This window comes from Helicoverpa armigera, chromosome 14 (assembly GCF_030705265.1).
Source record: "Helicoverpa armigera isolate CAAS_96S chromosome 14, ASM3070526v1, whole genome shotgun sequence".
Classification (NCBI taxonomy): domain Eukaryota; kingdom Metazoa; phylum Arthropoda; class Insecta; order Lepidoptera; family Noctuidae; genus Helicoverpa; species Helicoverpa armigera.
In genome coordinates, this window is record NC_087133.1 from 10,338,504 (window position 1) to 10,354,295 (window position 15,792).

At 37.9% G+C, this 15,792-nt stretch overlaps 1 protein-coding gene across 1 annotated transcript; it reads left to right on the top strand.

Annotated features, from left to right (window-relative positions):
* Window positions 1-1,987: 1,987 nt before the first annotated feature.
* Window positions 1,988-15,769, top strand: LOC110375315 (ER membrane protein complex subunit 1). Its single transcript, XM_064037728.1, has 16 exons — window positions 1,988-2,176; window positions 2,260-2,375; window positions 3,583-3,714; window positions 4,308-4,506; window positions 4,767-5,100; window positions 5,436-5,625; window positions 6,009-6,125; window positions 7,004-7,173; window positions 7,565-7,711; window positions 8,128-8,295; window positions 9,540-9,644; window positions 10,109-10,304; window positions 10,739-10,891; window positions 11,422-11,598; window positions 12,130-12,354; window positions 12,758-15,769. Exons 1-16 carry the CDS (start codon window positions 2,034-2,036, stop codon window positions 12,916-12,918), a joined length of 2,733 nt encoding a protein of 910 aa, XP_063893798.1. The 5' UTR covers window positions 1,988-2,033; the 3' UTR covers window positions 12,919-15,769.
* The last annotated feature ends 23 nt before the right edge of the window (window positions 15,770-15,792 follow it).

Below are 15,792 nucleotides of genomic sequence, written 5' to 3' on the forward strand. Positions count from 1 at the left end.
CTAGTGGTTAGAGCACCAGCCTCTGGTTTAAGAGTAATTGCGCGTCAAGCAAGTACCAGTGTAATTTAGCTAAGTTAAATGCACTTCCTAACTATTTCTTGCACACCACTGACTGAGTAATGAGTAAGGAAAACATCTTGCGGAAACTACGAAAAAGACTATATAAATGCAATCAATTGAATTCCATAATTCGCACCTAATGTTGCATAACTGCATTGGTTGTCTAAAGAGCCTACCGCTTTACCCGACACTTTTATACTGACTTTGTCACCCTATTTCAAACCCTTAATTCGGTTGATTTACGTAAAATCCCGTCTTAATGAGCACATACGTCTTAAGTGGAACTCCCAAGATAAAGACTGGTTCTTGTTTTTGAGATTTCGTGAGATAGAAGATAAGTCATGTCCCTTGGGTACACGGTTTCACTTAACTATAGGAGACGAGTGCATGGATAGGTATGCTAATTATGGATGTAGGTACAGTTCAGAAGGTGGAAGTAGTTCTACTGACACATTAAATACACGGCCGAAACAATGCCATAACGTTTACAGTTGTGTGCTTCATAGCTTTTGTTGAGATGCCCTAATATTTTAAGTGAAACGAGATCTAAATGTGCTGACTTCGAAGTTACTTATTTGGAAACTTTTGACACAGACCGAACAGAGTAGAAAAAGAAAAATATTGATCTAAGTACCTACCTCAGAGTAAATATTAATCAACGATTCGGTTGTGCAAAAAAAAGTCACGTATTGAAAATTAAGTTGCTTACCCCCATACTAAAGCACTTACCACATAGTTCTGATGCCTATCCTGTTATAGGACACCATGGGAAGAGTATGCCCTAAGGGTAAAAGTCCCTATATAAAATGAAAAGGAAAGAAAAAAGTTCCTTTATATTATGAAATGAAGATTACTTACAGACAAGTAGTGCATTATTTGTAACTTTAGACACCGTCTGTCCGGCTATGGAACCCTCTGCGAATTGCACGCGCAGTTGACCGGTTTCTATATCAATACCGACGAGCGTGTTGCCTAGTGACATAGGATCTTATTCCTTTATAAGATTTATTTACGTAAACCATTAAAATATGAGATTGTTTTATTTTCAATGCAATCGCTGACTTGAATATAACTTGCGAAGTTAAGATGGCATCTTAAAATGTTGCTAAGACTCCGGCTTTGACGCAAACGTGTTCAAAGTCGGCGTCATGTGTGCCTAGAAGCATCTACTTAAGTATAGGTCTCTCGTACCTATAGGTTTTAAATATATTTTCCGGAGTAAAGAAACCTTTGTATACCTACAAAGTAAATTTTAATGAGGCACGTGCTGAGAAAAAATTAAAGCACTTTTCGCAATTAAATCCTGTGTAGTTAACTAAGTACTAGGTACGTTTCATTAACCGACATCATAATTTCTATGGATGCAGCCTGTCGGCAAATGCACCTGGAATGCTTATGTAAGTGACCGCGCGGTGAAAGCGGCCCTGTCTAGCGTCTTATGAAGCCGGGAGCAGCCCTTGACGCTTTGATTATGACTTGGCTCATTAAATATTTTTATACTAACTGCGTATTCGTTAACTACCTATAAATATAATAGTGTAATTTTATTGAAGAATTTTATTTAAATGTCCCAGCCAAATAAGTTTACATTGTGGGTTTGAAAATGCGTTTTGCTAAGACAGGTTTATTTCTACACAAAAAAATAAATACTAAAAATAGGGTTAAAATATAAAACAAATAATAAGATTTTGTGATAAATGCATTTCGAAACGTTATGTACTTTAAGTTACCATTAGATTTACAAATTCTGCGTGGAACTTAACGTTAAAGAATAATGTTGTCGTATGTTAAAATTATATTGATATTTCATTGCAAACTACATGTACCATTGTTTTTACGTATTAATAATATATTTATTATTATAACAATATTTTTTAATAAAATAATTTATAATATTATTTTTCTGCCGTAAAGTGTAAAAACTTCTAGCTTTAACTTTAAATAGTAACACTGAGTTTTTCAGTCACTCAGAAATGGGGCTGCTGTCAATTTATTTCAAACCCAATTTTTTGGGTTTATTGAAATGTTTAAACAATTTGAATTGGTTTATTGTATTCTTTAGTTTAATCAACTTATCAGTATGCATTTACGAGGACCAGATAGGAAAATTCGACTGGTAAGTGTATTTTAGGTTATAGTGTTTCTATGTCATTGTAGGCTCTGAGTTGACTGAATTTTTAATGAAATTATCGTTTTCAGGCGTCAAACATACGTGGGAAGGATCAAATATTCCCAATTTGACACAGTATCTACCGCTAAGAAGATAATTGTCGCTACCGAGGAGAATGTTTTAGCTGCACTAAATTTGAAGACTGGTAAATTGATTTTATTGAGTATATCCGTTGTAAATGTTTCAAGCCGGCGTTACCACGATAATTTGCATCGGCATATCAATATACTTATTTAGGAAATAATTAGATTATCTAATTAACTAACTTGGCCTAAGTCTAGTGTTGACAATTCAAGTACTTCATAAACTGCATAGTCATATTTTATCAGAGTATGTTTTCAACTACTTAGTAATAATCGTCTATTCATACCTTATATCCAATAAAAGAAATACTAGTGTTTCCTAGATAAAATACTGTACAAATAAATAAATTGATAATCTACCAAAATATGTCTACACAAATACTGTACAGTTATCCAATTTACATAAACAAAGTCAAACAATAGAATCATTATTCAGTTCAATTGCATCATATTTCTGTGAACACTGATGCATCTGCCAGCCTGCCTTAAAACTATCAATTTCATCAGAAACTTGCACTTTCTAAACAAACTTAAAGTTACTTCTAAAATCTTTTATAACCATTTCTAATCTATCAATTGATTTGCTTACTAGAGATAGAATTGTGACATTAGCTCAATACTAGTAATGTGAAATTTCTCCTGCCCTGTTCCCAATTTTATTTGGAGTCGGCACAATATGTCATCCTCTTCCATTTTCCCCTGTCACTCGTCATACTGACACACTCCCTTCCTATTCATGGCAAATTCCTATCTCTAGTATAAAACAACAGATAGATAATATATTAGGAATGACCATATAGTGAACTGATGATCATCCTGTTAGTATTGTAACAAAGTTCTTATTATTAAAATATATCGTAAATTGCTCTTATTAGATTGCAAGGACAAATTAAGTTTACTTGCCTCAATTTATTGTGATATTTTCCTTAATGTTTATTTATTTAGTGCTCAGGTATATTTTGTTTGGACTTCATCCTGTTTTTTTAATGTAACACATTATTTACATTAAGGTTTGTCTGCTTTCAAGTTTTAATCAAGCCTATCAAGCCTGTAATTCTTAAAGTACCTAATTTTTTTTGTTGTATAAACGTGCAACATATGAAATAAATAGAGTTTTTATTCTTTTCTATACTTCATGTCATTTATTTTAAAAGAACTATAAATAAGCTGACTGCAGTCAGCATATGCATATATATATATATTTTTTTTAACTTAAATTCCACCACAATATTTAGTTATTCAGTACATAACCAAGGTTCTGTTATGCAGGTCAAGTGGTATGGCGCCACGTGTTCGAGAGCGCCTCTGCGGGCAACATCCAGCTTCTACATGTTTCCGACAAAGTGGTCACGGTCACCGGATCCAATCCTTACTTGGTGCGAGGATGGGACTCCAGTACTGGTATGTGTTTGTTTTTTGTTATTAATAACTTCCCTGTCCCATGAGCCATATGTGATACCCACTGATTGTTTAACTATTGTGTCCGGATCGTGGACAGTGAAATGGTTAGTAGTTGTACAATGAGATGCTGTCAGATAACTAGCCGCCATCAATTCTGATGAGAACTGCATTCTTGTTTTGTGACATTTGTCAGTTCTACATAGAAATTAATACAGTTTTAATTCACTAATTCTGCGTTAAGTCCACCTTTGTACATTTCATTAATAATGAAATAGTATTATAAAATAGTATATTATATAAAATAATCCATTCTGTTATAACTTCAAGATATATATATATTTTCATAAGGTATGTACCCATTTTTATCAAGCAAAACAATAGCAATAAAGCGATAAACTAACTACCTACACCATGCAAAGATTAAAGTTTAATAATATAGCATAATGGGTGTTTTCTAGAAGTATGTTTGTTAATATTAATGTACTTCTATTCACATTACTTCCACCAATCTTTATACCCCTATCCATATTTATCTATCTCTTGTTATTTCTCAAGTGACATTCTCTATTACTAAAAATAACTGTCTACTACAGGGGTCCTGATCTGGGAGTGGTCATTAACCCTCCAGAACGATGATCAAGCGGACTTCTCCGAGTGGTGGGTTCAGAACAACATGCTGGTACACATGCTGCCCATGTTTGGGTCACACATTGAAGTCAGCATGTACCATCTCATGACGGGACAGAATAGGGGAGCTACAGCTAAGTTGCCTGCTTCCTGGACTAATGATGGGTGAGGATATTTTTGTATCTGTAATTTTAAGACTAAAGGGTGGAAAAAATCCATATTTAAAAAAATAAAAATGCTTAAAAGCACAGTGTGGAAGCTATGTTATAAGGATGTAATTATATCAAGTATATTGTATAAATCTTTAGACATAATCCTATTGTCTTAAAAGTCATTGAACCCATAAAAAGTTTTTTACAATGTCAATGTAGTTTCTTTGTTATTATCTTCTCACCAATTTATAATACTTACAATTTTATTTGCAGATGCGTACTAACTCCGCCTTACTACACTTGCGTGTCCGGGGAGATGAAAAGCCAACAGCTTCTATCTCTCGACGTGACATCGAACGCTGTACAGCTTATAAGCCGACCACTCGCAGAGTTCGTTGACCTCAACTCGTACGATGGTAGTTTACGCCCAGTGGACGGCAACAGTGGCCTACCAGCTTTTATAGTTGATGATAAAAGGATTGTTATGATAAAGCACAATGAGTTTGAGGTGTTGAAGACTGCTGTGTTTGATCCGACGGGCAGTGTTACGTTGCTGGATATCGCTAATGGACCAGTTGTGTTGCAGGCGTGGCTTGATGATAGTCAGGTAAGGGATTCATGTGGTTTTTTTCCAACTACATTATTTCAGCAACTTTATTGGCCTAAATTACATTTATATGTCTTCCATATCAGTTTTCGCAATACATGCATTTCATATTATTTGGTGTTATTGAACTTACCTAAAAAAAAATTGTTTTCTATACAGCAAACAAGGCATTGATGAAATGAGTTTTGCAAACCTGTCATAGTACAAAGCTAGATAATTTCTAGGCCAGGTTGAGAGTAGAGTCGTGAATAACAAATCCCTACTTTAATAAAAAATTGTCATAGCTTTGCCATACATTTTCAAAAGTATATCGATTTAAATCTTAATTTCTCCAGGGCTTCTCAATACAAGCGAACAGCGTATCAGGGGCGGAGTTACCAGAGCTCCGCATGGCAGACCGCGACCTCAAGCTGCCCGACCCTGAGATCTCGTCAGCAGTTTGTACCAAGTCGGCACGGGAGCAGCTCGTGTGTAGGATACTGGTCACTGGAGGCGATGATTCCGTACATCTTATGCAGCAAGGAGGTTGGTGAAATTGCTGATTAAACTTTGTCTTGCACTAGTCAGAGTTTGAAGTATAATTTCCTGCAAAATAAATTGCTGAGAATTCTAAATCTGGACACCGACAAGGACAACAAATACAAATCATTTTTTTTTATAAATTATCAACTGATACTACAAACTAAGGAAGAAGCAACACATATAAAAAGTTGTATTATTGAGTTGAAGTATATCGATTCTTGACCAATTAATTGGCAAATATAATGGGATACATACAACTCTTTTTTCCTTTTATAGTTTTAAACAAATTGTGTGCCTGTTGAGATAATAGACCAAAATTTTGTAGAGAGTACAAGTCCCCAATAATTAAATCAAAAAAGCTTCATAACACTTCTCCATTCATTCAGGTCGTGTCCTATGGTCTCGCGAAGAAGCTTTAGCAAACGTTGTAGCTGTGGAGTTTGTGGAGCTGCCAGTCTCAGACCTAGATGCTGCCATAGAGTCCGAGTTTGATCAGAAAGAAGGTATGTTACGTATTACAAACTGTTATTTAAGTTAAGAGAAATATGTATAATAAGCTGAGAAGAAACTTTCAAAGGGAATAAATGATGAAGTGAATTAAATTTTGAATTGAGGCTGTAGTAGTATATCAAAAGATGTTCTCATAATTATCATAGTGATATTGAGAACTTGATGCCCTATCTTTTTATATGCATAAAGTTATTGGAATATTATTTATTTTATGACATGTCATGTGTTTTTCAGCTTTACATAATATGTACATACTAATTTATAATTCAAATGTGGGGTAATTTATAATCAAATCTTCATAATTTCATAACAATATACTTACCTGTATAACATTATTTAGTATGGTATTATTATTGATTATTTATTTATATTTATCTTATGTTCTAGCTGCCAAGATGTATAGTAAGTACTGTAGTTGTGTGCTTGTTTGTATGATGGTTGAAATATTCACATTATTTTCAGTGTTATTAATTTATAGCTAGTGTGTTTAATGCCAGTAAACAGTTATTTTAAAGTGTGTTCTGATCCTAGGCTTCATTGTTACAACAAACTATAACAAATCTGACAACACCGTAAACGAGATGTCAGAAACAATGTCCTTGCATGATCTGATAAATTTCTTTAGACAGCTAGATCCTAACATATTATGTTTCCACTAAAACAACAACATATCCAATATAAAGGTACGTTTCGAGTGCTGGCTGCCGACTGCAACTGCGGACCGCAAGGACCCCGACTGCCGAAGACACGTGCTGCTGCCGCTTTGATCAGACGGCAGCTAGCATTCAAAACGTACTTAAAAACGTGTTTCCCTTCAACACTTTCGACATTCAAGGGCTTCAAATATAAAATCTATCTCAATAATCATCAGGTTCGATCTGGGCAGCGTTCTCCCGACGTCTGCAGACACAGTTCCAGCAACTACAGACCTTAGTAAACAGTGTGCAGGGCGAAGGCGCCGCCCAGCACCAGCCCTTGGCCCTCGTGCGCGACTACTTCGGCCTGCACAAGCTCATAGTGCTCGTCACTGATGTTGGCAAGGTAATGTGCAGCACCAGCCCGCCGAAGTAGAGGAAGCTCTTAGTAGTGGTCGAAGATGGGTAACTCAATAACCCTCGGTAACACCGGTTGTCAATCTTTATGGTTTCTCACAACCTGCTATGTCTTGTTATTTCTCTTTGGCCATTTTGAAAACCAATTGCGAAACCAGAATGATTTAATGTTCTTTTTTATAAATCTGGTTTTCCGTTTTTTTTTTTTCTCCAACACCGAGTTTCCAAAACCGTCGAAGGGTGTTATTGTATATGGTTGCATACATTCTCAAATACTTGTAACTGACCCACACGTCAATCGTAGATGAAAACTAAATTGTAACTCTCCCCTCCACTTTACCCACTTTACTTGTATACTTACATACAGTAATTACTTCCAGATATTCGGCATGGACAACCTATCAGGCGCGATCCTGTGGCAGTACTACGAGCCCAGCCTCGACACGGAGGGCGCCGTAGTGTTCACGCGCCGCACCGCCCGGCATCCGCCGCATGACGCTTATATTACTATTGTGGGGAAACATGAGGTGAGGAATACATTGAATTTATAAAATATAAATATATGTAAATATGCGGCAATATGATTGTTTATTGTAGCAAAGGTTGAAAATTCAAGCTTTAGGTGGGTACAATATCTGATTTAGGCACCAGAAATTAGATAGGTTATTAAAAAGCATCTCTGTTCTGCTCCACCTTCGCCTAAAGTTTGAGAAGACCAATTGTGGACAGGTCTTGCAATTATCCCAAAACAACTTAATTTACTAACTCTCGAAATGTTTCATTATGGGCAAGATAAGAGCATATTTTGCTGCAAAAAAGCTTACTGAAACTTTTGTATTGGGTATATTTGATATGAAAGTTACATAAACTTTTCCACGAAGCATACCTCTGACCTATAATAATCACTTCACTTCAAAACTCACACCACTCATATTTCAAACAGGAAACAGGCAACGGGCTAATAATAAGCTTAAACCCTATAACGGGCACGTTGATCGGCGAGCGACTCCTCAAGCTAGACGTGCAGCTTCTACAGTGCACTATACTGCACCGACCAGACAATGAGAAGCTACATGCTCTCATACTGTTGGACAAGGATGAAAATGTGCAGGTATGTGGATAAGTAGATAAGCAATAGGGATTATATTAATGTCATCATCGTGGAACAGAGAGTGACTCCTCGAGCTAGACGTGCAGCTTCTACAGTGCACTATACTGCACCGACCAGACAATGAGAAGCTACATGCTCTCATACTGTTGGACAAGGATGAAAATGTGCAGGTATGTGGATAAGTAGATAAGCAATAGGGATTATATTAATGTCATCATCGTGGAACAGAGAGTGACTCCTCGAGCTAGACGTGCAGCTTCTACAGTGCACTATACTGCACCGACCAGACAATGAGAAGCTACATGCTCTCATACTGTTGGATAAGGATGAAAATGTGCAGGTATGTGGATAAGTAGATAAGCAATAGGGATTATATTAATGTCATCATCGTGGAACAGAGAGTGACTCCTCGAGCTAGACGTGCAGCTTCTACAGTGCACTATACTGCACCGACCAGACAATGAGAAGCTACATGCTCTCATACTGTTGGATAAGGATGAAAATGTGCAGGTATGTGGATAAGTAGATAAGCAATAGGGATTATATTAATGTCATCATCGTGGAACAGAGAGTGACTCCTCGAGCTAGACGTGCAGCTTCTACAGTGCACTATACTGCACCGACCAGACAATGAGAAGCTACATGCTCTCATACTGTTGGATAAGGATGAAAATGTGCAGGTATGTGGATAAGTAGATAAGCAATAGGGATTATATTAATGTCATCATCGTGGAACAGAGAGTGACTCCTCGAGCTAGACGTGCAGCTTCTACAGTGCACTATACTGCACCGACCAGACAATGAGAAGCTACATGCTCTCATACTGTTGGATAAGGATGAAAATGTGCAGGTATGTGGATAAGTAGATAAGCAATAGGGATTATATTAATGTCATCATCGTGGAACAGAGAGTGACTCCTCGAGCTAGACGTGCAGCTTCTACAGTGCACTATACTGCACCGACCAGACAATGAGAAGCTACATGCTCTCATACTGTTGGATAAGGATGAAAATGTTCAGGTATGTGGATGGGGCTTAATTTGATAAAATCCCAAAAAAATAATCAGTGTTTTTAAGTTTAGTTTCAAAAATTATGAAAGTTTGTTTGTTGAAAGCGTTTGACCTCAAATCCTGTCTATTTTTTTTTAAATAATTTATTCCTTGTTTATTTTTGTAAATTAAAAACTCGACAAAAGTACACAGTTTATCAAGAATTTTCTTATATATACTCATTTTTATTGCAGGTATTCCCTCAATCGGCGGCGCCACTAGTGGAAAACATGTTCATGTATGTCGCCGACAGGAGTACTGCGCGAGTCCAGGGCTACGCTATTGTATACAACGGACAGGTTAGTGAGCGAGCTTTTATTCTCCATCTATAGCTAATGTTCATTCATATAAGTTTTTTTTTTCAAATAAGTTTCAGTGATGTGGTATTGCTTACTTCTAATGGAATCTCTTCCAGCAGATCCGTTTATCTTTATCGTTGGATCACTTCTTTACATAGCTGTCTCTTTGTCAATGTACTTTTCTTTTGGAATGTGAAAAGATACAAAGTTGAAATTATGTATAAGGCTAGGTGCATAAGCAATGGTGAGTGTGTGTCGTCAGCGCTGACGGTGCGCGAGCGAGCTCGAGCGATGATCTCCGACAACGCCACGTAGCTGTGCGCGCGCAGGTTCTATTGGGTTGAGCGACGTCAGTACCGACCGTGGATCACCCTAAGAATATTGAGATCCTTATATTCTTGGAAGAAATTCATCAAAATATACCTTTTTTCCCTTTTTCTTAATAATCTCTTCTGTTATTCTAGTCAGCGATCGCAGTCCGCACCTGGCTGGTCCGTCTGGGCGGCGGCTCGCAGCGCATCGTGCTGGTGCAGGGCAAGTCGGCCACGGAGCGGGTACACTCGCCGGGCCGCGTGCTGCCGGACCGCGCCGTGCTGTACAAGTACCTCAACCCCAACCTCGTGCTCGTGCTCACCGAGGGACCCGACCCGCTGCATAAAGGTAACATACCCAGCATATAGTCGAGCCTGGGCAAGGTGGCCACGGACCGAGTACACTCTGTTCCCACACCCGAAACATTATTTATTTATTTAGTAAGGTAAACCAACGACATTTCTACAAATAAATATTACAACATTAAAAACAAAAGCGGCAATACAAATTACAAAATACACCGCAAAAAGAGTCGTACAAGATGTCGTATAAGATGGCGCGTGATGGACGCCTACCAACAAGACTAGTGGGCCTTTTCAAAGGATTGAAATATGTGGAGATGAGATGGGCAGTACGTTGCTGAGCAGGTTTACGTTTGTTGACATTTGTTCAAAGAATCCACCGTAGTATACATACAAAACAAGCTAAATAAAAACTTTTGAAAAGCTATTTATGTAAGATATTATTATATCATAAAAATATTTAATATTTTTGTGTTGCAGATGTAGTAGTAGCAACATGCTTAGACGCCGCGTCGGGCGCCATCGTGGCGTCGCAGATACACCGCCGCGCGAGAGCACTGCCTCTCGCTGTGCACTCGGAGAACTATCTAGCGTATCTGTACTACAACGATAAACATCGGAGGACTGAGATCGGTAAGTTTATTATTTGGTTTTGAAAGTGATGTTATGTTTTATTTTTTTATCGTGATAGGTATGTTGAATTTTGATTATAAACTAAAGTGTTTGATTTTTTTTCATAGACAGTTATTTTAGCATAAAGCTGTCAATGTTAATCGTTTCAAAAAAATCAAACGTGCTGCACCTTTTGTTGCGTTTGTTTTGAAATATAATTCGGATAACTTGCCAATGCTTGTTTAGTCTTGAATCGACGTCATAATGTTGATTCCTGCCTATACTATTTATGAAGCTCAAGGAAGACTGTATTGAAGTAAGGAGGTAGGCATACAAAAGTTGTCGCTCGATGCGCGTGCAGTGGACTATGCGCGACCGGGGTCGGTGACCGTGTGGCTGCCGCAGGGTCACCGACCCCGCCGCCACGTGAGCTGGCCGACGTGTGCGCGACACGCGCGGCGCATGACCTCGCGCCGCGCACCTAGCGCGATCTAATATTCTTCTTTAGGGACTAATTTCTTTGTCCTACTATATGTTTGTCATCTCCTCAGCAACCATGGAGCTGTACGAGGGTAAGCAGCGCTGGACTCAGGCGGGCGCCGCGTTCAGCTCGCTGGCGACGGAGCGGGCGCCGGGCGTGGAGCGGCAGGCCTTCATCGTGCCCGCCGCGCCCGCCGCCGCCGCCCTCACCGCCACCGAGCGCAGCCTCACTGACAAGCACGTGCTGTGTGAGTGTTCCCCACCCAGCGACAGTGCAGCTGTAGCGAGGCCTGCATCGTGCCCGCCGCGCCCGCCGCCGCCGCCCTCACCGCCACCGAGCGCAGCCTCACTGACAAGCACGTGCTGTGTGAGTGTTCCCCACCCAGCGACAGTGCAGCTGTAGCGAGGCCTGCATCGTGCCCGCCGCGCCCGCCGCCGCCGCCCTCACCGCCACCGAGCGCAGCCTCACTGACAAGCACGTGCTGTGTGAGTGTTCCCCACCCAGCGACAGTGCAGCTGTAGCGAGGCCTGCATCGTGCCCGCCGCGCCCGCCGCCGCCGCCCTCACCGCCACCGAGCGCAGCCTCACTGACAAGCACGTGCTGTGTGAGTGTTCCCCACCCAGCGACAGTGCAGCTGTAGCGAGGCAAGCGGCGCTGGACGGCATCTAACGTAACGTCCATAGAGGCATCGACAAAGAAAAAGCTCTAATCGAATTTATCGTCCACTAACGTACATTGTAATAAAACAACGTAATTTAAAATAAACCTATTATTCCAGTGGCACTAACCTCAGGAGCTATCGTGGAAGTTCCCTGGATATACCTGGAAGCCCGTCGCGGCGGCATCTCAGAAGAAGGCGTGGTGTTGCCAGCATACGCGCCGGAGTTACCCCTGCCGGGTGACGCGCGGCTTAACTACAACCTGACGGTAGCGCGGCCAGAGAGAATATACGCCGCGCCGTCCGGCTTGGAGTCTACTAGTCTCGTGCTTACTACTGGACTTGGTGAGTTCATTATGTTACTCATTTTATGTGTAAATGGGGTGTTTACGATATTCTAGGTAACGAGATATTAATTTTAAAATGCAAGAATCAGTTTGTCGAGGTCTGTCAGTTATTTAATAAATAAACCTAATAGTCGCAGTCTAAATTTGAGCAAAAATGAATTTATTTAATGAATGTCAAGTGCCTAGTAAAGTTAGCTCAACAGCAAGAATTGATAGAATACATAAGAATGAGTTGCTCCATTTAACTATAACGACAACCAAACCATAACTAGCCGTATAATTGCCGACCGTCAGCCGGTAATTTCAGTATAATCGGTGATTTGACAACTCAAAAGTTAAATCGCAACCCGTAGTGTCTTATTTACTTCTATTTCTGAATATATAAAAATCTTCTTTCACAGATTTATTCTACACCCGAGTAGCGCCATCAAAAACCTTCGATGTACTAAAAGACGACTTCGACTACTATCTCATCACCATAGTGCTAGCCGGTCTGATCCTCGCTACCTACAGCACCAAGTACTTCGCTTCCAGGAAAATGCTCAAACTCGCGTGGAAGTGATGCAAGTATGTCGGCTAGTCTACTCGAGAAAGGAATTTGGACTGTGTTTGTAAGGGAATAAAGACCAGATTTCATTGACGCGTAAGCCAAGGAACAAGTCTGCCTGCCGTCTAAATAGGGCAATATAGAATAGTTCCGCAATACACGTAATGTAGACGATAATTTGTTAATAAAAGCTGAAAATCAAAGAACTACGCGAGTAATAATACTAAAAATAAACTAAGCTGTTACGATTATATAATTAATATATTTATCGTAAAATTCTACATGACGTTACGTGCCTAAAGTCCGAATATTTTGAAGCTGTGACCTCAGTTCATATCAATGTTGAATGTTTCTTGGTAGTGCTGTGCCATGGTAGGTTCCGCGCCCAAAACAACGAATATATCGATCTCTCATTCTTGCATTACTCTTCAAATTGCACGCCTTACTTGTATGAAGCAAGAATTTCATAGACAAATCTTTACCTAGAACTTATTCTATCATAACATCTTTCATCAAAGAGTATTTAATATAACATTTGTAGGTATATCTCACAGGAATAATGTACCACTGCCATGTATTTCCGACGCAGTCCAAATTCCACTATTTTAATTGACTTTTAAATAAATAAAATATAATAGATTCGTGATCGTGCATAGTGAGTGTTCACATTAAGTAAATGATATACACAGTAATATATTGTAAGCTTGCGCTCCGTTGAACAAGTGCTGCAGTCAATAAAGTATATAGACAGCATATAAATTAGACCAAATATCTCTTGGAAATAAAGTTACACAAAACTATATCTACACCATATTCAAAATGTTGATACATAATAATATGTAACAAGGACTATTACTGTAGCTATCTAACTAGTTTTTTTTTTATTTCAGCAATTCCCCCTAATAAGTAGTCCTTGGTTTTGTGTCAGTTCATCATAGAGAAAGCTTTTCTGTATGCTATAGTTCTAAGGTACTGTACACTTTTACAACGGAGTGTAAGCACATCATATCTATAGTATACCTGATGTTTCTGAATCAATTCAGTGATCAAATTTGTTCAAATAGATGCTGGTTTATACAGTTTAATTTGACCCTTCAGTACTCTTACATTTTGCTGTTATTGTTGATATCAATATCTTTCTACAAATAACTTAATCTTAACAAAGTGTCATGTTAACCTGTATAGACATTTTATGTAAAATTTAGCTAGTGCAATTTAGATGTATTATTTATTTAAGGGTGGTTTGTATTATACGATTCATTTTTAATATATTTAAAAACCATTCCACGATTTGTCACCTTACATTATATCAATTTTAGCATTCTATTGTAAATTAAATAAAATGTTTATTTTTCTCCTAATCGAAATTTATTTTAAAGTTTACGTGAGGTGACTGAAACAAGTTTAATCTTATGTAATATAGCATTTAATATAATTATGTATTTATTTCACTATCTCTTAGTAACACAACATGTCCACGCATTTGTTCCTACAGTTTTATATTTTTCCTTGTTATTTATTACTACACAAAACAACAGCGCAAAATACCTAAATATTTATTTTAATGCAATTTTCTCGAAAGATCTACACATCTCAGTTAATTTAAGTTGCATTAATGTTATCGTCTGTAGAAACTATTATATTTAAACTTATTTCAGATTATTTCAATAACTATGTATTTAAAGAATAAGACAACTTAATTATGTACTTGAACGTAATATTGAAAGATCAGTTAGTTCGCTGTAAATTATGAGAAAATATTACCAAGTTTGTGACACCTGTGTAACAACTACAAAGGAGTTTATACGTTATTGTAAGCGAGGATTTTTTTGTTTAAAAGTATTTGCTCACACAGAGTTGTTAATTAGCAGTTAAGGTTAAAGTTTTACCTGTCTTTTAATTGTTTATCATGATTTTATTTGTTATTTAGATGTGTTGCAATGGTGGCTTATGAATTCAATGACAGATGTCGAAAATTGCAACCACGCTCAGAGCCACACGTTTCGCTTGCGAGTAGTATTTGTGGCGTCATACTATCGGCCTTTCAACTATATTTCATGTTATAGCGCTCGGATCTAAACTAAGATACGATGTAAATAGTAACGTAAATATTTGTGTAAACCTGTAAAATTATTAATATCTTCGTAAAGCGAAAGAATTTGTAGAACTCCACGGCTATTGTATTGTAGGCATTGATTAGTGTAAGACCAATTAAAAACATGCATTAAATTTAAATTATTAAACCACATAACAAATATTTTTATCAAATATATTTTTTGGCTATTTCAATTTATTCACGAAAATAAAACTATAATTTCCCTAGAATATCGGAATGTTACCATTTCATTATTTAATCGTTGCGGTGTGGATGAATATTGTATCATTATGTTCTTTTCTTGTATTGACTCACATAAAATTGTATTCTGCTAATAGTACTAAAGGTCCTGAAAGACATGTATTTATAAAAATATTAGTGCAATAGTTTATCTGTACCGTGTCGAAATGTGCTAATTTTGTATTAGTGGCCTAAGCAGACTAGCTTTTGATATCACCGATGGATTCCTCAGAGTGTAAGGTTTAGGCTTGGTTCGGGCATTTCAAGTTTAGGAGCGTGAATCATCGATGTAAGAATAAGTCTGCTTTGGCCCCAATTGAATGTTGTTCAGTCAGTGTTAATAAGTAAACAAATAGCGCTGGACGCAGATATAGGTCCTAAACCGCAGTGACTTTATTAGACTGAGTAAAACATGTGAGAGTGGTTGCAATACATAAGTATAATATTATAATATACTGTAATTAAAATGGGTATTTGTTTTCTGTGACCAATGTGTTTTTGTAAAAAATAAAGTTGAAGTAATTACTGCCATTTATGTGTTTTATTTTCTGAAA

Bases quoted from the DNA above. Each gene is read 5' to 3' on its own strand.
- LOC110375315 (XM_064037728.1), top strand. From the start codon at position 2,034: ATGGGGCTGCTGTCAATTTATTTCAAACCCAATTTTTTGGGTTTATTG. The intron at 2,376-3,582 runs GTAAATTGATTT...TCTGTTATGCAG, and splicing joins TGCACTAAATTTGAAGACTG to GTCAAGTGGTATGGCGCCAC. The intron at 11,599-12,129 runs GTGAGTGTTCCC...CTATTATTCCAG, and splicing joins CACTGACAAGCACGTGCTGT to TGGCACTAACCTCAGGAGCT.